This window comes from Gopherus evgoodei, chromosome 17 (genome assembly GCF_007399415.2).
Source record: "Gopherus evgoodei ecotype Sinaloan lineage chromosome 17, rGopEvg1_v1.p, whole genome shotgun sequence".
NCBI lineage: Eukaryota > Metazoa > Chordata > Testudines > Testudinidae > Gopherus > Gopherus evgoodei.
Genome location: NC_044338.1, coordinates 5716498 through 5741482, shown reverse-complemented (window position 1 = coordinate 5741482; position 24985 = coordinate 5716498). Strand labels below are relative to the sequence as shown.

Genomic DNA, 24985 nt, shown 5'->3' with positions numbered 1-24985 from the left:
TTACCACTGGAAGGATGAGGAAAAAGCAAAAAATTTCCAACAGGATGCCCAACGTTACTATAGTGTTATTGCAACAATGCAAGACCGAAGGGCGGGGGGGGACGAGGGAAGGCGCTAGTTTAAACAGTTACTGTGCAAGTTCAATGTGCCACATTCTTGAAAGACCACCACAAACTAATGCACTTCTGCAATTGAATATTGCACAAAACTTTAGGTCACATGTTTCATTTAACAGAATACTGTATCACTTATTTAGTGGGGGAAGAGGGCACAGTTTTGTAAATGCAGTTGTCCTGCAATTCCGAAGCATTACTAGGGGAGCTGAATGCCAGACTGAGAAGTACACATCTTTTAGAGACAAATATTAGCCTACTTAAGAATGCATTTCTATCTTTAATAGCAAAACTAAGAATTTTATGAAGCTAAATATACTAGAAAGCTCTTCACCATCTGATTAGTCAGTCTATCATGTTGAAGTCTTCAGTCACAACCAGAGAACAATTGCATACCCCTAGGCTGGGCTGCCTGAAGGGCCCAATGATTAGTCAACGGCCACAGGGGCTAAAGCAGGCGTTTTGGCTGCCTCCATCCATGAGATGTTGTTTGAGACCCAACCAAGTTATAATTAAATTAATAATTAATAGTCTGGAGGGGAAGATAGTTACTTTTTACAATTTATCAAGAAATTTGATAACTTTTCTAAGATGAAACTAAGGTTTGTATTTTCTCTAAAATTATTCTTTTTGGAACATTAAAGTAAAAAACAAATGAAAGTGCTAGCTACTATAATATTTTCTTCACATATTTATGATTTTAAAAAGACAGGAAACTCTAAATGTTTTGAGCAAAAATTCCAGTGCATGCAGTTATACAGAGGATAGAGTTACAGAACATTAGCAGATTTGAATGAAGTGGGTTAAGTTTATATTTCCTTTTTTACAGAAAAATAAGCCTTTAATTTTGCCAATATCAAAATGTGACCCATTTCTTATGTCATTTGTTGGGTTAATTCTACTGAAGTTCTCATCACCAAGCTTGAATAGTACTAGGTCAGTCCTGAACCACGTAGACAAATATGATTGACTAATCTGAGCTTGACTTGGTTTAAACGTTCAACCTTACTCAAGGTCCACCCACAATCTTGAAGAGTGCATGATTAACTAAAAATAGCACATGAATTACTAAATTATTAAAAGAGTAAGTGATCAACACTGAAGTCAACTGAGTGTTTTAAAGTTCTCTATAAAGTATATTTAGAAATATTCTGTTTAAAAATTGTTCTTCTGTGTTTCTCCTTCCCTGCTACTAACACGAATTTGCACAAAACTGGATCTTTGTTTCCCAAGAGTTTATATGTTCCTGGTGCATTCCCACCACCACCTGAAGTCATAATCCTATAAAACACTAGCATCAACTAGTTACCATGGAAGTGATTTAGTGTCAAAACAAAGGATGATGATTTCACTTGGGATGAAGGACAGGAAAAAGATGTTCACATAGTATATAAAGGTCCTGCTTTTATAGAAATCTTAGTAAAGACTAAAGGGGAAGGGAGGAAGATCTAGAATTTTCATATACATGATGTTTCTGCATCTCCAATATACCAATTTTGAAGTACCTTCCTTGATAGAAAGGTAATTTGTTCAACTATTTATTAGCTTTATAACTTCTAAGTGCTTCACAAAACAACAGATGCACTGGAACCTTTAATCCACACTTAACTAAACTGCCCACTTCAAATCTGCACCAAAAGATTAGAGTCTCTCCTAGCATCAATCTAATATCAACTGCTATAATGAGGTCTTTAATGTGTAATATACACATCACATAATGGCACATTTACCAGTAATCTATGAATATCAAAAAACACAACTAAATCACAGCTGCCAAAACATATATCCTGGCTTTTTTTATTTGAATTGTTTAGTCACAAAACTGAGTAATTTGCCGAGGACTAAAGAGGTTCTAATGAAATTCAGTTTCCCAGTAATCTTTACATGGTATGTAATTATCATCCCCATTTTACAGAGGCAAGAAGCAGACACAGCAAGACTAAGTCATTTTCCGAGTTCAGTAATTGGCAGAGCTAAAATCAGAAGTTAGGAGGTTCCTGTCTTCCAAGCCCATGCTCAAATCCCTAGAACATTCTGCCTATTTGGGGGTAGGAACTCTAGCTGATATGTTTAGGCTCTCCCATTACCATACCTCCGTTTCTGAATGCTGTGGAATTTCCATCAGAGTATTTGGGCGACACTGCCAAGACCTAGAATCCTCAGTACCAAAGCTGTGGGGCATTTTGACTGACAAGCAAAGCCATCATTCACTGACAACAGCAAGCGACCAGCAGTTCCAGAATGGTGCATCATACACTGGCACAAGTGTCCTAAAATAGTTATTTTTAAAAAGGGTCTACAAGTCAAATGCTTTCAAATACACCAAGGAAGTTCTTTAAATAAAATAAAAAGATCAATTAGACTTGAGTGACATTCTATTTAAATAGCCATCTCCATGGAGGATGGGGAAATTAGGATTTATTTATTTATTTTTTTAAAAGGCAAGAAGTGAGGAAAAACACACATTAATTTTTTTCTAAATACAAACAATCTAAAACATACAGAAAGTACATGATCAGGGTTGTCAATTGACAGGAAGAGATGACATTAGTCTGTAACATAAGCATCAGAGAAAAATAAGTCTATAGGAATTATACACCGGGTCACAGGCTCATCATCATATTATCCCCTCTTCTCTTCTTGTCAGCAAAACCACAGGTGCTATGTTGAGCTAACAGAAGAGGAGCAGCTTCCTCAAGACCACCTGCTTACCTATTTCCCCAAGAGGAGCATTTGTGGAGAAGGACATATGGCTACAAACCTCACCGAAGATGATCCCTGAATAGGTGCTTTCATGCCCTGCTGGACTAATGAGGATTAGTAGCAGGGCAAGGACTCATTTGGACAGCTGCTTTCTCTGTGGCCACCCACATCTGTACAGCTCTGGTAGCACTTTTTACCATCTAACTTGGCAGCTCCACTCCATTTCTACGCCATGATAACAGCCCGGCAGCAGGAAGCTCCATGGACTTTATTTGGGGTGGGAAGAAGCAGGATTTTACCATTTTTTAATTTTCATAAGAGTAGTTATTATATGAATATGAAGTTGGATTGTGTGTATGAGAAGCTTACTGGATTTGTATTGTGTTTTCTTTTGCCAATTAAAAATTCTCAGCCATCATTTAGATTTGTTTGTTTTGAGTGTTTTTTAAGTCTGGGTTGGCAACCCTGAATTATGGTACTTTTTTTTTTAATTTATTGTAAAAGCTAATGCACCATCTAGTTCTCTAGGAAGAAAACACCCAGTATGAACAACATAGAATACTGTAGTAATAGACTGAATTAGCATGGTAAGTAGTATCAAATCAATTCACAATCATGCCTTTTCTTGCCCTCCGCTAGCAGCTTCTCTATCACATCAGGCTTCACATGATCTTTACCATAAGGCCTGCTGTCCACAAGGACACAGTGACTATTATTTATCAGTAAGCGTTTAAAACTGCTATACTTTAATAAAACATATGTAACTTAAGAAAAATACATATATTCACATGTCCAAATGATTTTTAAAAAAATGTGGTATGCCTTCTCATAAAGAAATACTATATTTTTAAATATGAGATGCAAATATACCCAAACACTTGCAATTATAAGCAATACTTAAAAACAGTGGTTTCACGGCCCTGTATCTCAAATCCCAAAAACCAATATTAAAGCATGTATTTATATTAGAGCCTTCTTTAATTATTCAGAATATAAATCTCAATTATCTCTTGATGTTCTAAATTGCAGCTTTCAATGTGGAATTTACTTTTGCTATACAAAATAAAAAAGCCTGGACAGGAACACAGTTTTGGAAGACATAACCAAACATTGTTCTATTTGAGGATAAATATACCAACCTTCATTAAGTGCTTTGGCCTATTCTGGAACAAGTAAGTACATTTAGTAAGGCAAGAACTATCTGTTCAAATAAGAAAATTCAGTATACGCTGCCTTTTGACATACTGGAAATTAAGGTAATGAATATCCTTTATATATGTTTATTGTATAGTACTGTTTGGACATTAAAAAAAACTAAAACATGCACTTGTTGTTGAAGCGAACTAAAATCCAGAGCCATCTCATTTTTTAGATTTTCCAAGTGTGTCACAACCATTTTAACTTCTGTTAATTCAGACAAGGAAAAACTGCTTTCTTATGTCAAGTGCTAAATTTGTCTGCTAGCGGTCTCTGTAGCAACCCAATATTCCAAAGAGACAATCATGTGATCAATGCCCTCAGCTCCTGCTGTTTATCCTGCACTGTCCTACTTACAGTAGTTCTCAACTCCAGCTGTCTACAGTAAAAGGAAAATCACCACCTGCTCTCCTGCCAGTTCACAATGCCAATACAGTCTCAGAGCTGCTTTAAAATTTGCTGACATTGTTTGATTTGAAGATAAACATTGCAAAAGGATTTGCATAGTAAGAAGAGAGAAATTATTTTTGATACAGGACATATTCTAAGAGTATAGAAATGCGTGAGTAATTTGGTTTCATCACTCCAAATATTGAAGCACTAAATAAGAGATACCCATAGGATTGGATTTAGCTATCAGTGTGTAGTCCTAACTCCTCTGTCAGCTGTGGAAGGGAAGAAGAGTTAGTCCTTTGATCCCCTTGGCACTGAGATGAACTCATCCACCTACCGCCCCAACCCCCAAAAGGTATAATTCAGAGTGACCTTTCTGAAGAGGGCTGCTACCTTGGAGCTATTCCATATCTGCCAGAGGGATGTTGGTAGTAGACAGCAACAAGGTACGCAGCCTCAGGAGTTGCAGGAATGTGTGTTCAAGACCCAAACTATGACACTCCCTCCTTACTTTAAAAAGGTAGTCAAGATGAACACTGCAAAAATAATTTCCCTCTAGAGTAACTCCTATTACACTGCAAATATAACTTCTCAGCTAGGCAGCCAGACAAAAACACAACATACCATAATGGGGTTCACCATGGATGTAGGTGTGCAAACATAGCCACGAACAAGGCTATCCCTTCAGTTGGTACATCTGCCCTCTTCTTTTGAGCAAGAACAGGGTGGTGAAGTAAGTTATTAGTTTCAGAGAGCTAGGACATGAACACCGTGAAATCAAGATGTAGCCTAATTTTAAGCCTATGAGCCTTCATAATGCTTACATCTAGAATAGTTTTTTCAAAGACAACTTATGGTTGTACAATAATGAACTTCTCTATTCTTTAGATTATATGATGCAAAACAATATTTTTGTAAAAGCTGTATTTTATCAATATCCAGTTTCCTGCATTCCGACAGTAAGATTTAAATAGGATTACCTGTTGACCTTGTGCAGCTAGTTTTGTTTCCCATCAAAAGAAACTGTAGTTATATTATGCCCTACTGCCAATTTACACACACACTTTTTTAAGTCTGCAGTCTGTTTTCACTTTCCTATGCCTTACAACTGAGCTGCATAAGTAGTTTCATTTTAATCACAACTGCTTAGTTTTAAAAAAAAATGCAATATTTAATGATGCTGCAGTTTGTGCTGTAAAATTCAGCAAATTGCATTTATTCCTAATACTTAACAAGACCCATATCACTATACATCAGCACTTGTTTTTAACTTTTATTTAATAAATCAAGCTGGTCCTCAACGAAGAATCATATCTGGGATAACATTTAACCAATTACTTCAATCTGATTTATTCTATGATTATGTTAAGGACCATACAATAATTATTAACAGAAAGGCAGACCCAATAAAATGACAAGTTTCAGAGCATTCCAACCAGAGGGAAGTAGCAGTTGTGGATTTGGAATATTTAACTCTTTCCCTCAAGTCTTTCATAAGGACACAGGAACTTTTACATTCATAAAGTATACATTAGCTACTTTGTTTTCTGATGGAGAAAAATAGGGAGGCAACGTACCCTAATAGCACAGAGATTCTCACTTGTGTATAGTTTAACTACTTTAGGTTTTGCCAAAGGTACAAGTGCCACTCAGAGGAAAGTTGGCTCACTTCAGTGTGTTTGTTTGGGGGGTTTCTTGGGAGAACATACAGCCTATTGCCTTAAGGCTATGTCAACAGGAGATTTGAAGGACACAAAAGTAAAGGTAAGAATATTTAAAAGGCTAATCATTTTATGTGCTTTCAGTGGTAAGACTTCTAATGAATTATTAACTTACCTAATAAAAACTATCCAGGTCATAACACTTAATTTGGCAGAGAGAGTATCAGCCATGCAACTGTTATTTCCTTTATCACCTACTCATTTACAACCATAGAATCAGCCGCACGGGACCTTAAAGGATATACACCTCTACCCTGATATATCACGACCTGATATAATACTAATTCGGATACAACGCAGTAAAGCAGTGCTCCAGGGGGGCAGGGCTGTGCACTCCAGCAGATCAAAGAAAGTTTGATATAATGTGGTTTCACCTATAAACGCGGTAAGATTTTTTGGCTCCCGAGGACAGCGTTATATCAGGGTAGAGGTGTAATATGAAGAGATAAATCCTTATTTGGTTAGTTTAAACTGATTTTGCTACAATTACACCCTGGGAACATGTACATCAGGATGCAATCATGTAAAATAGGAGTATAACAATGTACAAAACTAAGAATTTGCCAAGTATTCTATGGAGCACAGATGCTCAATTTGAGAAGTACCGCTAAGTTAGGCAGGCAGCTAAATCCCAAAACTGAGGTTTCTGAATGATCTTCAAAAAGGTTTCCCCATGTAAAGCATGGAGCAGTAGGTCAACCTGGAGGTCAAAAGTATGGTAACTGGCAAAGTCTGAAACAGAGTCACCGTCAAAAAACTGCCTAGCCAGGTACACTGGGGGGGAGGGAAGGGGAGGGCTCCAATACATCCCTCCCCCAGTGTAAACCATATTCATCTTTGGATACTCCCACTTGCTGTTACTACTACTGAAACACTGTTAGAGCAAGGGTGAACAAAAGCAATAGTTTGCCCCAACACCACCTCTACACCCCCACTTGAGAAACTGATTTTCTTTACAAATTATATAATTAAAAAATCTAGAATCTACCAACCAGTCATCAAAAGGTACAGAGAAGTACTGCTACAACCCTTGGTAGAAGTGCTTTAAATCACAATAGTTCTGTGAATGTGGCATGCACCACATATAAATCATAATTGTGCATGAGAGGCATTACTCTGTCATAAATGGTCAGTTTGAACCTAGAGATGAGATAGGGAAGAAATACTGAAAGAAGGTGGACACAAGTTTTCCTGAAAACTATTCCTTTCTTCTCACATCAAAAAGTTACTGTGCCAGGTAGCTTTCAGATTATCAGGTAGATATCTACATTTGCCTATTGTAATCAAAGCAACATGATTTCTTCTTCTGAGAGGTGTGAGGAGAAGAAAGAGTACTTGATTCAGCAGGAAAAAAAACACAAACAGTAATGACTTATGATTTGGGAGATTATTCTGGGGTTTTACACACACAGCTTTTTAAAAAAGATTCTAGACCTTAAAATACACTTTTCCATATTAATCTAAGCATGACTTTTTAAAACTAGCCCCATGTTAAAACAGTGAAGTTGTATACTACATTCCATTTCACAGTAGTAAGGCATTTACTCGAGATCAAGATTATCACGCAAAGAAGTTTAACAGAGATTGGTTAATCAAAATTTTAGCTATTTCACTGCTGTTATACAGGTGCTTCCATTAGTTTTTCCAGCTGATACATGAAGTTAGTGATCATTACACAATTTTGACAACTTTTACTGGATTATGGTAAGATGTGCAGTAGCATAACCAAAGACAAATTTAAATGGTCCTTGGAATTACCATTCCTCAACATTGGCCATGCCCATAACTATACACTCTTTTCCAGTGTTCTACATATCCTATTGCCAGCAAACAGGAGAAAGGACGAGGGCAAAGATGCCTCAGAGTGAACAGAAGTTTAGACTGAATAGTATGGCACAGAAGAGGAAAGGATGCCTACAGCTGAAGGACAAATTTAAAAATTTTGAGTAGAGCGCATCAGCACAGAGGAAGTAACAAACAGGCATCAGAAAAGCCTGCAATTATGAATGAGAAAGAAGCCTACTTTCTAACCTTGTTTTGCCATTTACTGCTAGGCAACATTGACAGGGTCAAGCCATTGTTTGAACCAAGCTGAAAAACTGCTCCAACGAAGATAAAAAATTAGTCTTTTTTCTGTCATTCATGAAATTCTGGGCACCCTTCTAGTAGAATACATTCCCACACACACAGCCCTGTCTCTATCAAAGAAGTGCTGAAAGTGGCTCCCCCTTCAAATGCCTCAGGCTAGAGAGCTATGTGTGGCTTATCCTTTTCCCATGTACAGTCTTTAAAATGCTCCCCAGGCCCAAAAGCTACTTGCACAGAGAAAAAGGCATCAGTGTTGCCCTTAACTCTGAAACTGGCCAGTTATGTTATTTGTGTACCTCATCTCCTTTCTGTGAGTCTCTGCTTCACCTTATCTACTCTCTGCCTGATTGCAAAGAAATCCTGCCCAGGAGAAATCTGCTGCTGCTTTTGAGAGGGTAGGCAAACATCAAGACATTGCTGCATAGTGGATATCAAGTTTGATTCTCAAAAGAGAAGACAAAAGGCAGATTCTCTTGCAAGAAAATTTAAACGAATGTGTAGAAATGTGGCCCAGGAAAACACAGAACCCATGGTCCCACACCAAGTTTATACCACAGAGCATGCACAGAAAGTATGAGACCATGCCAATTAACTATTTTCTTCTCAGCATGTAGTTAAAAACCACCACCCTAAGCAGTAAATTAAGCAAGTGAAACAAAATTGAGAGATAAGATAGCCTACCTTTTATTTATAGGTTTTTCATCTTTCTCATAAGGCTTCACAAACCACTTCCCAATGCGCACAAAATTTCGGTTCATTAGACACCTCTCCAGCAGGTTGTGAACTGCTTTGAAAAGCAGAGTGCGACATTCGTAAGACAGTCCATTCTCCCATATGCCGTCTTCCTCTTCTACAATGCAAAAAAAAAAAGGAAAGCCTTTACGGTGTTGTTTAATTTTTATGTCTATTAACCTTTTATTATTTAAATACGCCAACTCCAGGGTTCATTTAAAGTTCATTTACAGCATAAATGACATTTGTTCCACTATGAGTTTCTAGAATGTCATAGTATGCAGTTTAAGGAAGGAAAAAAACCACACACCGACAATCCAAAAAAAAAAAAAAAAAACCGACCACTTACAGTTAATCCAAGAAGCATGAGGCCTAAAAGTAGTGGACATTTATTAAGTAACATTCACTGTATCTTTATTTTATTAGCATAGCCAATATAATTATCTAGGGAAACAACATTATTCTTGGGTTTTTTTTCTTTTCCAGAGTAAACAAATTAAAAGATATTTATACACAAGAGAAACACTTAACACCGCTACATTACGAATCTTAACACTGGCTTGCAAGTTGGTTCAGACGTTGCCTAGCATGCGCTGCTTACCCCAACAATGAACAGGCAGTTGAAAATTATGCTTATTAAATAAATAAATAATGGTCTTAATGTTTAACATCATGTTGTCCAATAATCGCACTACAAAATTAAGACGGGGGGTGAGGGGAAAGCGACCACAAGTTTTGGAAAACACAGCCTATCACTATTACCTGTCTTCCCCTTCTTTCACAGCAAACCTTCAAGTCTAGTCTCATAGCACAGCAAAGTAAAGAAACTTATTGGGGAAGGAAAAGTATTTACATCAGACAGTAAGTCAGTCTTCCTATCCACACAAAAGCAAGACATTTAGTGGACAAATTTTGGCTCATGTAGCAGATAATATAATTGTTCAATGCTCAACTCTTCAAAAACTTATGTAACCCCCGGTCTATCTTAATAATCTGGTCTCCAATAAATTCATTTGTTCTTCAAACAGAAGGACAGAGAAAAAATAAAAAAAAATTAAAGAAAAACCCACCCCTTACTTTACAGGCAAATCAAAAAGCAAGGATCACTACCAAAAGACTAAATTTAAAATTCTAGTCTGGTCACTGTCCATTCTGGTCCAGAATCAGTGCATGAAAATACTAACTGACCCTAGGAGTTTTTGCACTGGTCTGCAGTTTCTAAAGCCGGCTGGCCACAAGATACAGAGTCATAATTATCACAATACATTTATTACAAGCATTTTAAGGCAGCCCTCACTGTCTTGGCACAAGAATAAGATTAAGAGAAAAAAACATTTCCCAGGTAAAGGTAGCAAAAATACATCATAACCTCCAACAGCATGATGATAACAGAGAACAGACAAGACATCTAGATCCCCCCCCCCCCTCGCCCCCATTCACAACTGTTAGAGAGTCCAGACAAGACGACTGGCATAGAAAATGACAAGAAAATACATCTGGCTGTGCTTTCACAACATAGCTAGGCTTAGGTTTAGATTAGTTAATTCCCCAATTAGAAGGCTAACAAGCAAGAACAGTCTGTTCATCCATCCCTTTTGTTTTTCACCCTTCGGTTAGCTTACCAATGAAACTGTACCTTGCATGACAGTTAACAGAGTTCTGCCATGTAGCTGGGCTCCTGAGTTGGTTTTGGGTTTTTGTTTTGTTTTCTTTTTAAGACAGGGATCAGCCCCTTCAGTTTCATCTTGAGCCTATAAACAACCACTTCCGAATACACAGAAAAATGCACTCGGAAAGGCAGTAGGAGTCCCCTTCACAATTAGTCTCAGGGACAGCATGTGGAACAGCTACAGAGGTGGCAAAATGACACATGACTATGGCCAACATCTGTGTTTGAACGTAAGGGCACAATGTGTTTCAGCCACAGAGGAAAGGAAAGAAATTTCTGGACAGAGTTTCTATCAGAGAATCGTGAAACAGATCTAGATATGGCAAGTAAATGAAAGCATCTTCCTATCTCAAAATGCTTACCATTATCAGATCAACACCACTTTTTATTTATCTGATAGGAGTTTAAGGTAGTTACATTTAATCCGGATCCTGTTCTCTGCCAAAATACTGGAAGAGTAATTAACTCTCTCCCTTACAGCCCCCACAACTGATAAAGATGAGCACAAACATACTGATGACACTGAAGCACGTTATCTCACACCAATTAGGACGAGAAGTGACAAGGGGAATGAGAGCCCTCTGGGAAGGAAAAAAGTTACCTATCACTGTGTTCTGGGATCCCTCCAACTGAAATAAGTAGAGCTACTTTAAAAATATTTCTTCTCAGTCACACCATGATAAAAGCATCTCAGGGTCAAGAGTATCAAAGGCTACTGAAAGATCTAGTAATATTCACTACCAACAAACTTCGTTAGATCAGTGTTAAGGTTACCTTATCCTGCCATGTGCCATTCCAGAATTGGTGGGAGGCTAAGCATAAACCTCCGAAACCCAGGAAAGAGAGTTAAGGTAATGTCTCCTTAACTCAGCCCTGTTTGAGCAATGCAGCCCAACAAGTCCCTGTGAGAGCTCATAGGACTGTACCCTCCCCAAGCATCTGGAAGACAGCAGAGAGGGTGAAGAGTTGTGAGGGGAAAACCATTTAGACTTTGTACTAAATAGGATAAAGTCCAAATTTAGGTCCAGCTTAGTGAACACAAGTTAGCTAAGGCTAAACTATACCACTTGATCTATTGAGAACAAACCAAAGACTTGCCATGTAAACATCTATTAGTCTCTATCCTTAGCATTTCCGCTGCCTTCATTAGGCTCTGACACACTTGTGGAACACTGTGATGTATGTGCCAGCAAACAGTTGGAACTCCAGCAACAGTGAAGCACATATGGCAGAAAGGAAGCACAGCAACAAGTGAATGAGCACAAATGTGAAGTTCTGGTTGCACTGAGAACATGCAAGAGCATGAACAGGATGAGGCAATTTTCTGTTCCCTTTTATTCACATACTTGGTCTGTGTTTGTACAGCACCTACCACAGTGGAGTCCTGGTCCATCACCAGTGCTCCCAGATGCTGTGGTTCATACTAACCAACTAGTCTCTGAAGGCGATAGTGGCAGCCATGATAGCACAGATGTTTAAAATTTGAAGCCCCACACCTTTCAGATAGACATTCTTAGATTTTTAGAACCAATAGGGCCAGTGTGATCATCTATGCAAGCCTCCTGCATAACAGTGCAGAGGGGGACAGATCCCCAATTATTCTGGTTCCAGCTGCACTTACATCCCTCCTCAGATGGCAACACGAGCTCTGGCAACTTGCTGCAATGACTCTCTGGATCAATACAGCTCAAGCTAACCCAGTTATATGTTCACTGAACATATAAGAAGAGGAATGACAAGAGAATTGTGTTGGACACTACACAGCACACCACTGGAAGTAGTTGATTTTGTTAGGGATAGGTCAGGTTTGTTTCTTCCCCTACAAATGACTGCTGGGAGCTCCAAGGAGCAGTTATATTTATGATTGTGGAGACTTGTTTGAGAGCCATTACTTTAACTCTGTATTTCCTTGTTTTCAGAGTAAGTTTATTAGTAACTGCTGTTCCAAGAATTTCAAAAAACACATATTTGCTTTAAAAGCCAACTAGAAAATACAGTAATCCACTAAAGAAACCAGGGTGGATAATAATGATTTTAAAAAATTGATTTTTATTTAGAGATCGTATTTTTGACAAAATGCATAAAATGCATCCAGCAATCATCCCTCCATAATGGCAACTATCAAACTTCAGAGCTAAGGGTCAACCATTCAAGAAATATATGTTTGCTGATGATGTTTTAAAGAAAGTCACACCAGTGAACTGGTGGAAGTCAATAAGCACTTGGATTCAGAGACTGTTGAACTGATAATCTCACTTTTAACAGCAGTAGCTTCTTCTCCCGGTGTAGAAAAAAATATTTTCTTCCTTTGGACTAATTCATTCCAAATCGAGAAATTGTTTTGGACCTGAAAAAGCAGGAAAGCTTGTTTTCCTTTTCCAGATTATGAACAAATAGGAACATGAAGGTGAAGACAACTGAGTTAGCTGCAGAAGCCAACATTTTAAGTTTCTCATGTTGACCTGGCTGACAGTCGATTTAGTTTTGGGGTTTTTTTTTTGTAAATATTTCATTTAACTATTTCAGTTAAACAACTTTAACAAAAACAAACCTGATTTTAAACAACTTGAATGTTTAACTAAACTAAAAAATGCATATACTTGCTTTGTTCATTATAATATGTTTGCTGTTGAAGGGAAAAAACCAGAATACATAATGTCGTTGTTTTAGTTAAATAAAACAATATAAATGTCTGTCTAGTGATGTTCTCCTCCTAATACAGAATGGTAAGAAAATCCTCGAAATATTAATGTTTAATCTGTTGAATTGGAGATATTTATGAAGTCATTGGGAGGTGAACTATCTGCTTCAATTACCTTTGGTAAATGAAATAACCAAAAACAAACAATCATTCATTTTCTGATATAGCTGTAAAACTAATCTGAAAAGTTTTCAAAATAAATCATTTTAAAATGTATAATGTGTTCCTTTTAAAAATGAAACCTATAGCTATCTCTGAGTTGTGAAGAATATGTATTAAGGTTATAACCACCAAGAATGCACTTTTATGTAGAAATCCATGATTAAATCAAATCTTCCTGACTAGTGATTTAAATCAATTTGCTTTAAATCAAATCCACCTCGAAAGAAACAATTTACAAGTATTGGTCTGGAATAAGGGCACTGCAATTGTTGCTCTTTATAAGTTTAACAACCGTATGTTATGAAAGTGTTCGAGCTAAGGAGATTCTTCTTTTTCTGTGTTCAGAAATTATGCAAATACACTCTGGAACGAACATCTTATCTTATATGCAGCTTTGCAGTTCAAAACAGACCGATCAAGCTGTGGCAAACACAGGCAACATCACAGAACAAACATTAACCACAAAGCTTAATGGTATTGGACTTTAACTGCACAATAAACTCTGCACCATTTCAAAGGTTAAATGGCTGATTTCTATATAGCCCTTTAAATGATCTCAAATTTACAATAAAATCTTGTGCATCAATTAGAAGCACCATTTAAAATAAGAGGTATTTTCAGTCTTTATGCCCCATTTTGTTTTGGGGTAGTAGTCTACAAATAGGGGAAGGAAAGGTACAGAAATGAATCTTTGCCGCTATTGCAATAATTCAGGGTCTTCATTTCAAATGGTCAAAAGTGTGCACTTGAGGAAGGGAGTATTTTTCCAACCACATATTTTCCTACACATAACCACTCTCTCTTTATTTTCCTGCAAAGCCACTAGAAATGGTTAGTCTATCAACAATAATTTTGGTTTAAAACTACAAATATATCCATAAGCAGAGAGTTTGTCAACATCAGAATTTAGCAGGCTATCAGGATTATACAAGTATTCATAACTAATCTAGTCTGCATCAACTCAGTCTCAATGAGACCTTTGTTCCTTGAGGGCTGTGCCTAAAAAACAGATACCCATGAAGATCCAATCTCAAATGAATACTGGTATATACTAAAGTCATAAAAAGAAGACTAGAGTTATAAACAAACTTGCTATAAACTTTCATAACAACACTAGCCAAATTCTAACATGCAATCATTTCAATAGCAAATTTAGACAGCTTCGGTGTGACCAGACAGCCATGTTTTGCTGTGAGAGCATCTAATTTCACCTATCACGTTAAACAATGTAGATTAAAGACCTTCATTACAACTGACTGCAAATTACAGGCACTCTGAATCAGACTAGGATCTATTTTAAATATTCTTTCCCTTTATCTAAAATCTTTGGCTCCTGAGAACCATTTTGCACAAAGTGGTTACTTTATTATTACTGAATAGCATGTGCAATCTTAAACCAGGGTAATTAAGTATTTGTGTTATTAAAAGGTAGCCCCTCCTCCACCCCACACCTCAGTGTGATCTTGATTGTTTGCCAATTAAGTGAAAATAATTCTCCCTGACGGGAACAAACCTAGAAGATAGATGGTGTCTGAATTATCTCAATGTTCTAATATGGTATTTGCTAGTAAACTAGATTTTGAATTTCAGAAAGGAATGCCCGTGGGATACTTTCAAACATTGATTACGACATGCAAGAATGAATACACTTTTAGGCCAATTCAAAATACCAATATCCAAATGTTTCTATTCTTAAATAAGTGGTTTCTAAATTGTACCACAAAGTGTTCAATTCCCCAGAAATCAGAATGCAAGTCATCTTTAAAAGGCCTGGGATAAGTTTAATATAAATCTTTCTAAATAAAAGGCATTGTACAAAATTTGGAGGGGGAGGGAGAAGTACTTCGTCAGCCATATGTAATATTTCATCTTTAAATTAAAATTAAACAAACAAAGCAAAAAACCCACAAGCGAGACTTCTGGCTGAACTTAATGTCCAAAACAATTTAGAGTAAAGGAGAAGAAGGTGGAAGATATTTAATTACCTGGAGAATATTAGGTAAAACTTGATGCTTTCTGTGAGGGTCTGTTTTGCCCCCAATGGGCATGCAACTCTCATTAACATTAATGGGAGTTTATGCACAGAGGGAGAATAGACTCCTCAGTTAGGGAGATCCGGAGACAGTCTCCCAAGTCTAACTACATAGTAATAATCAAATGCAAGACATATGTATCTTGCAAAATAAAGGCAAGTTTACATCATCTTGAAGGCACAGGGAGGACTTAATGGGTTTAAAATCAAACAGCTTTCAAAAATGCCATATATACTCAGTTTAACATACCATTATATTTGTACAAATGAATGAGAAATTTGACAGATTTTGGAATTAACATTCATAATTTTAATTCAAGCTTCAACACACAGTGCCAGGCTTGTCTTTAAACAGTTCATAAGACAAGGCTACAACACAGATCTGAACTCTGTTTACTACATAGCCTCCACTGTTGCTGTCTTTGGTGGAGCAATACAGGTCCCAGTTTCCCTAGTTTAGGGAAGAGCACTGTTTTGTGGAAAGGGATTAACAAGTTGCTAATGTTTGCCCAGACAACAGAAGGTTGCAGTTTTAGAAATGCTCCAGTAGATATCACCTTCTCCATGCCAAAAGAAGAACAAAAACCACACATACAGTCCCATACGTTTTCATTAAGTTTTGAGTAATTGTGGCATATGCTATGTGATTGTACAGTGCCTAGAATTATGGGGGCCAAATCTAGCTAAGACCTCTAGGAGCTACCACAAGACAAACAGCAGGAACAGGAAGACAAGCTAGCACAGACACCAGAAAATCTCAATCCCAAGTACTTAAAGCACTCAAGTCAAATTCCAGTTCTGTTCCCTGTATAGAGCAAGGGTCGGCAACCTTTGGCATGCGGCTCGCCAGGGTAAGCACCCTGGCGGGCCGGGCCAGTCTGTTTACCAGCCACATCCGCAGGTTCGGCCGATCACACCTCCCAATGGCCATGGTTCGCCGTCCCAGGCCAATGGGTGCGGCGGGAAGCGGCGGCCAGCACATCCCTCGGCCTGCGCCACTTCCCACCGACTCCATTGGTCTAGGGCAGCTAACCATGGCCATTGGGAGGTGTGATCAGCCGAACCTGTGGACATGGCAGGTAAACAAACTGGCCCGGCCCACCAGGGTGCTTACCCTGGCAAGCTGCGTGTGAAAGATTGCCGACCCCAGGTACAGAGGAACTGCTCAGCTGGTTTAAGTTTCTAAAAATTAGGTTTTATGGGGATACAAAGTTCTGTTTTGCCATGAAACAAAGTTTCTTCAATTAAAAATATAGTCATAATCACTATAAATTACTGAAATATTTCCTTTTTAAAACTTTAAAGTAGTTGTTTGGACTGGCTGTCTTCATTCTTCATCAGGCAATCAGTGTGACATTCTCAGATGCAAATAGTTCAAGGCATTAATGACCTTGAGAGATGTTCCATAGATCCTAATAATAAAGTTATTTAATCTCTGCACCTGCAATTATCTTTGGAAACAAACAAAAGAGTGGTTCTATAAAAGTGACCCTCATTGATGGAACAAGCATAGAAAGTAGCGAAGCACAGAGCAACAGTCTCTGCCAGAACAGCAGCAAAACTTGGCAAGACTTTTCTTGAAGGAAACCTGCAGCAAATCCTTTACCAAAATCATCTCTTTCAAAAATCATGAATCAGACTCCCAAACCTCATGAGAGTGTCTTAAAAAAAAAAAAAAAAAACTCAAAAACATTAAAAGTTTATTTGCCTTCTGGTTTTTGAGCCTTTGAGGTGCACTCATCACAATTTTAAGTTTTTCTCTGCAACCAAGAGGGCAAGAAACAAACCCTTTTTCTCCTTAAATGAATGCTGAGATCACCACATCACCTGTGACCAGGAACTGTGGCTTTAAGTAATAAAATATCATGAGAGTTGGCAACACTGCTTTGCTGCAGGTTTTTTTAAACTGATCTTACCCTTCTACTCTCAGAAGCACAGCATGAAGAAAAAGAACCTCAAGCCCAAAGCTAGATATGAAAACTGTCATCTAGCAGACTACACCTGAAAGGACACTGGTTTCCAGGATGTTGGATGCAAAATTTTAAGCATAGTATTTTCAGGCTTTAAAATGAATGGGTTTGAGACAAAATCTCTCTCTAGGCAGTAAATAGCTACAAAAAGTCTGTTTACTTAGTCTGAATGAACTGTATATCCCTACCAAAAAAAAAAAAAAAAAAGGAGGGCTAAATAACTTTTTTTTTTTTTTTTTTTTTTAATAAATAAGCACACTCAAGGTTATATATACACGATCAGGTTAACCAGCGTAAATGAAAAACTAATTCACATTCACAAATGTGCTTGAAGTCCATGTGAAAAAATAAACAACTTGAACTAAAGTTTCAAAAAAAGTTTTAAGCATACCATCAGCCCAAGTCACCCTGCCAACTTTTTTACATTGGTTTAAGTTTCTCTTCCAGGTTGCTCTGTGTCTCACAGCAACAGAGGAAGCCAAGTAACAAGGAAACAGTGAAACTGACTGTACACAGTCACGTCAAAATGCACAAAGTAAGCCAAATAGGAGGAGGGAAAATATTTGTACTCTAATCTATTTCAGTTAGTATAATCTTAGAAGTTACTAGTAAATTAAATTTAAGGGTAAACAAAAAAAAAATTTTTTTAAAGAAAGAGAGAGGGAGGAGAGGGTGTTTTTAAAAGAAGCCTTGATGTCCCTTTAATCCTATTGAAAACACTAATCTGAAGCGCTGTACGTGTACACAATCAAGTACAGCATCAAGAACTATACCAGGGGTGACCCTCCAAGCCGCATATGACAATCTTCAGAAGTTTGAGAGCCAGGGCGTGCCTGCTGGGCTTCAGGGCTTCAGTCCACAGGAAGCACCGGATGGGACTCAGGGCTTCAGCCGGGCTCCTGCTGAAGTGCTGAGCCCTGGCAGGTGAGCCCCATAGAGATCAAGCCCTGAGGCCCCATCTCCCCACTGGACAGAAGCCCCTACTGCATCACTCCTCCCCTCTAGTCCTGTAGGTGGAGAATGGGGGAAGTTCCATGAACCACCGTTTAATGGTAAAAGAGCCACATGTGGCTCACAAACCACAGTTTGGCCACCCCAAACTATACTGTTGCAATACAGGCACTCAGTGTGCTATAAAAATAGACGAACTGCACAAGCAGTAGCAGTTTAATGTTCCAGAATAGTTATGTAGCATAAATAGTATGTAGGGCCATACCAAATTCACGTCCATTTTGGTCAATTTCACAGTCATAGGATTTTAAAAATTGTAAGTTTCATGATTTCAGCTATTTAAATCTGAAATTTTAGGGTCTTGTAACTGTAGGAGTCCTTACCCAAAAAGGAGTTGTGAGGGGTGGGGAGGGGGTTGTGGTACTGCTATCCATACTTCTGCACTGCTGCAGGTGGCAGCACTGACTTCAGAGCTGGGCAGCCGCTAGCCAGGAGTCCAGCTCTGAAGGCAGAGCCACTGCCAGCAGCAGCGCAGAAAGATGGCATGGTATAGTACTGCCACCCTTACTTCCGTGCTGCTGCCTGCAGAGGTGGGCCCTCAGTCAGCAGCCACCACTCTGCGGCCCCCAAGCTCTGAAGGCAGCAGTATAGAAGTAAAGGAGGCATGGTATGGCATTGCCACTCTTACTTCTGTACTGGGGCTGGCAGGCGCTGCCTTCAGAGCTGGGCACCTGGCCAATAGCTGCCGCTCTCTGGCTGCTCAGAAGTAAGAGTGGCAATACCGCAACCCTTCCTAGAATAATCTTGACACCCCCTGCAACTCCCTTTTGAATCAGGACCCCCAATTTGAGAAACTCTGGTCTCCCTCATAAAAATCAATATAGTATAGGGTAAAAGCACACAAAAGACCAGATTTCACGGTCCATGAGGTGTTTTTCAGGGCCACAAATTTGGTAGGGCCCTAATAATGTGGTGGTGAGGATAATATAGGCACCTGTCTACTGGGACCTGGACTGAGACCATCACTTCACATAAGCCATTGAAAAGTCTTCAGATGGTAAACCTTCAAATAACTGGATTTTTTCTGGCAATCCTGACGTTAAAATCCACCTTATCACTTTTACCAGTCTAGTCTCTCTCCTCCCTCTCCCAGCAACGGTGTATGCCATAATCCACGAAACAAGATTAACTTTCATTTTGCTTCCTTTCCCCTGGATTAATACTACTTCATTCCCAAACAGTACTGCATTTAAACTTTGCCCCACTCTGAACACATATCTTTAAAATTTAAAAAATAAATCTAAGTCTTAAGTGAAATTAAAATTATAAAATGGAGGGAGTGTTACTGAAAACAACAGCCAGGACAAAAATAGTTCATATTTCATATTTAAGTAAACTACTTATTCAAGTTGCCACCACCAGAAACTGAACCGAAACCATTTTAAAAATCTAGTTCGCTTTCATCAGATTTCTCTTTACTCTCGTTTACTTCAGTCTAGACCAGACCCAATGAAAGTCAGTTTCATTTTTGTTTACAGTCCATTTTACTTTTAGGTACTCTAGGATCAGCTTATTGCAGCAAAGTGTAGAAGTATGGTTTGATTAATGTAAAACCTTGCAGACAGCTTTCTTCAAAACTTACATGAAGTGTTTCTGACTCAGATTTTGTAAAACATTTTGCTACCAAAAAAAAAGAAAGAAATCTAGATTTGTGGCCAAACTGTTACTTGTCAGCATCCTTTTACTGTAAGCCATCCTTTGCTTAATGTATACTTGGAGTAATATAAAACAGGTTTGAAACTTTAAAAACCAGTAACATAGGACTCGAATATTCAACGTGTTAAAGAATAATTTCCAAGAACCCATCAAAATCCAACAGCTTTATTTCCTCCAGTATGTCAGGACTTGTCTACACTTACTGCGCTGCCGTAGGACTTAGTGAAGATGCTATCTATGCCAATTAGAGAGCTTCTCTTGTTGGCACAGATACTCCACCACACCAAGAGGTGGTAGCTACGTTGATAGAAGCCCTCCTGTTGACATAGCACTGTCTACACTAGAAGTTTGGTCGGTATAAGTGCATCACTCAGGGGTGTAGAAAATCCCTGATTTTGTTGTGCAGACCAGGACTCAGAAACAACACCAATAGACATAGTTGTTGCAATCTCAGCTATGAAGAGGATAAATAAATCAGGAAGCTATTTTTACATTATATTCAGCATTCAGTATTTAGTTAACACATATTGAGAGAGACCTCAATGTGTTTTAAGCAACAGCAAGCTATGCAGATCACAAACGACTTCACCTGGCACTTTGAACGACCATTTTAACATTATGGGAAAAACAAATCACTTCTCAGCATGTGTGTACATTTTCTTGCATTTACTTTCTTGTATCAGGTTTTACGCATAGCCTTTAAAAAGCCTATTGCTCACCTTCCCTCTCCACAGATCCCTCAAAATAACAAACTTCCTTTAAGACAGTAGTGGGGAACTCACGGGTTGTCAGAATAATCCACTGGCGAGCAGCAAGACAGTGTTTACATTGACCATCCGCAGAACTGCGGCCACTGGAAGCTGCGGGCAGCCGTGCCTGCGGATGGTCAGTGTAAACACTGCCAGTGGATTACCCTGACAAGCCGCAGGTTGCTCAACACTGTTTTAAGAGCTCTCATTTAATAGCCCAGTCATAAATATAGACTGTATAAATCAAAGTTTTGCCTTAATCAAACCACACACCGTACTAAAAACTCAACTTATGGTGGTGGAGGGGACAGGAGAGGCTGTCAGCTGACACACTTACTACAATTTCATTCTGCATCAATATACAATAAAGCCTTAAGCCAAGTGCTACAATTTAAAACAAAACAAAAAATATTCCAAAATTAAATCAAAGCTTAATTTACATTAAGGATTAAATGTTGGAAGATACTGACCATTATTGGGTTTAAAAAGTAATAATTATCTAGTTAACTTGAGTGACAAAGAGTTCAAGATTCTATTACCATCAGAAAAAGTTGCAATAACCTCCTCTGATCTGCTCCGCTTCCTTCTGTCCTCTTCTCTTTTCCCCCCCTCTAAAGTTTCCTTCTGTTATAGACTCATAGACTCATAGGTCAGAAGGGACCAATATGATCATCTAGTCTGATCTCCTGCACAAGGCAGGCCACAGAACACTACCTATCCACTTTTATAACATTCTTTTACAACATTCTTTATAACTGTTCTTTATCTTATTCTAATAATTTTTTTCAACCTGTCTGTACATGAAATAAGGCAGAATAAGATTTGAAACTAATTGGATTTTTAACTATGTAATACAAATTGATTTATATTTTAAATGTTCATATTACAAATCAAATGTTTCAACTATAGTTAAGGTACCAAATGGTTAACACAAGACTTATGTATTATACATTGTTCCTGTTGGTGAGGGGTTGCGTTTTTTTTTTTGTTTTTTTTTTAAAGTAAAATATTAATAGGGAAAGAAAATATTATACTACATCACTTATTATGAAAATGGTAATTACTGTGTATTACACACAGTAGATGTTTCACATGTAAGAACAAGTTCTAAGTACGCCCAAATGCAGCAGACCCATTAAAAAATGCATTTAACAACACACTTTAATCCTATTTCTAGGAAAAAAAAGTATTTGTGTTCCACACAACAGCCTCTGGGCATCCATACTTTTTGGACAGTTTCCTTGACTGAGAAACAGTTCAGATATAAGCTACAGTCCAAGATCATATATTCTACTAAAAATATATCATACCATATCTACTGTCACTATATTTGCAACAAGACACAAACTAAACACTTAAGTCAAGTCTTTGCAAAAAGTGTGAATGCAATGTGTATATTACCTATAGGTGCATTCATCAATATTTTTTACCTTCCCTACACATCCTCCCAGAGGAAAATAAAAGCAGAATATTTACACTTCTGGAGTACATATTGTGCTTGCTTATAGGGTTTTTAAGATTGCTTCAGTCCTTTGTAACTTTTTCATGAAGATCAAGTTTAGCTTGTCAAGCCAGACACAGCAACATTGTGTTTTGACACTGTGCAGAACACACATATGCCACACTGAAGAGAAAACTGCAAGCAAGTGTAAAATATAAACTGGGACATTTAGCCACATCAAACTTGACAAAAAAAATTTTTTTTTTTAGTGTGGAGAGTAATTATGCATACAGATGGATTTCACTTACACTGGAGGAGTTTTGATAAACACCATCCTCTGTGATCAAGGAATTTTTCCCTGAATTTCTAAAGTCACATTCTGCATAGGATATTCAATCTGGAACAACTGAGCTGAAAGTCCATATTTGCATGCAGTAGCAATTTTCACCTTACTCCACAGATGTGAAGCATAGACATGTTATCGCCAGCACAGCAAAGCGCTGGAAAGATTTAAATCAAACAGCACCTTGAAGCTATTATGCATATCAAGTAGCAAGATACAAAACAAATAAAGATGTTCTGTAAAGAGAATGCACAAACAGCACTGAGCAATGCTTATTAGCAGAGTTTTGGTTGAATTGACATGCCTCCACATGGAGGACACCAAAATGCTAAGAACATATTGTACAGTGAACTTTAATGGGCAAAAGATCTAGAAGCAGGCAGAGGATGAGAAAGATTTATTGCTACCTACTGTAACATACAGACACTTAGGCTCACTATATTGACACCTGGTACAAAGTTTTGTAGTGTGACATTTATCAAATAGAAGAGTATACGTCAAAACCAAGCCCTGCCAATAAAGTGAGTAAACTATTAGTGAAGTGGTTCTCAAAACTGTTTAGTGGACCACTTGCTAGGAGCTTGTAGAACAGTGATTGGTCACATGATGTTGGCTATTACACTGGTTTCTGTATTAGAAGCTAAAAAGATACCTTAGTACTTAACTGGTCCACATGATTTGGAAGTGGAGTGGAGAGGATCCATGGGACATACTGTTACAACACTGTCCCTATTATGAAAGTTTGAGAATCTGTGCACTATTCACTTCCTTGCCTAAGATACAGAAATATCTGCTGTCATTTGGAAGCCACAATAGCTCAAGACTGCTTATCATTTTTAACATGAAGGACAAATATGCATGTCTGCATAGACTTCTGAAAAATTTTTTAGATATCAACTGTTGTCCTTCCTATAGCTTGCACCTTCCCATAAGTCTAATGCAGAGCCAAGACTAAACAGTAATTTATAAATTACTCCCCCACCAAAGCATGCTGTACAAACAAGGAGTCTAGTACAAAAAAGGATGAAGTTTGTAAATATAGGGCCAAAAGTAGTGAAGAACATGCAAATTAAAAGGATAGTTTTAGTAGTTGAGAGATATGAACTGAGCGAGAGGGAGGGAAAAAAAAGAGTTTCACATTATACCACTCACCACAATAAAGGTGTAACATGCTGGCCAAAAGCACAATGGTGGAATCCTTAAAATGTGAGCGAAACTCAGAAGTACAACTATTGCCTCAAAATTAGGTCTGAGCACAATCTGGACCTATATAACACTTAAAACCCAACATTATCAACTTCAACCCTCGTATTTATATAGTCAGACACTTTGAAGAGCACAGAGAAGGTATAATATAACTATGGTTGCTCAAGCCAGTGAGATCAGAATGCTGCAGCATTCTGAACAAGCTTATGTAGTGGAGACATTCTACTTTAAGCCTTGCAGGGAGGGATTTATTATGGTCGCGCCTCACTGTTGCTACAAGACAATACCATTGCAAAGTTGCCACAGGTACAGCAGATTAAATAGTTTTCCTAGAACATTTGATATTGCACTTTTAGAAAAGGTGTGACTGAAAGACATGAAAATTCTTAACCAGAGTCACTACCTCTGAATAAATCCCCTCATAAATTGGGGAAACAAGGAGTAGAGCCCCTCACATCAACAACCTCTACCAGCAACAAGACTTATACCCAAGGCTCAACGTAGAGAGTTCAGATACAGCCAGCTGGCAAAATCATTCAGACAGTCTGCCAGCGCAGAGAATGAACTTCCACAGGGCAAGAGATACACAATTGCATGTCACATAAAAAACATTGATACTCCACTATGTTTAGACATTACCTTGCCAGGAGACCCTGTAGGTTTTTAGAAAGATCCTTGAGGGATATGACATATGGCATCCTTCAACAAGTTGTTCATCACGAAAAGCACCTCCAAAACACAAGCAATGTTAAGCTACAATTCATGGCAAATCAAAAGCTGCCAAGAAGTCTCACATGCCCAGTGATTTATGGCCCCTTAACAAGCAGTTTCAACTCCAAAGGGAGGCCAGACAATCTAGACTGTTACTGCTATCCAAGCAGGACTGGAACTGAATAACTGTTGCCTTCTCAAATCATTTTTCCTAAAAGAGGATTGTCACTCAGCAATAAGTGGCATATTCTCTAGCATCAGAAGGATGTTTCTTAAACATAAGGGAGTTCCCCATTCCTCCTTAACGATGGTCAACACCTTCAATTTGCTAAGCAATAGCATTGATAATGCCTAGTAATTCATTATAGCCACACTCTGTTTTCACCA

The 24985-nt window shown here is 38.1% G+C and overlaps 1 protein-coding gene across 2 annotated transcripts in view; it reads right to left on the bottom strand.

The window, feature by feature from the left end:
• Nucleotides 1-24985, bottom strand: part of MED13 (mediator complex subunit 13) — a 76490-nt gene that overhangs the window by 44569 nt on the left and 6936 nt on the right. For both annotated transcript variants that reach the window (XM_030537091.1, XM_030537092.1), the window contains exon 3: nt 8897-9065. In XM_030537091.1, coding sequence (XP_030392951.1) covers nt 8897-9065 — 169 coding nt within the window. The remainder of the gene's footprint in view (nt 1-8896; nt 9066-24985) is intronic.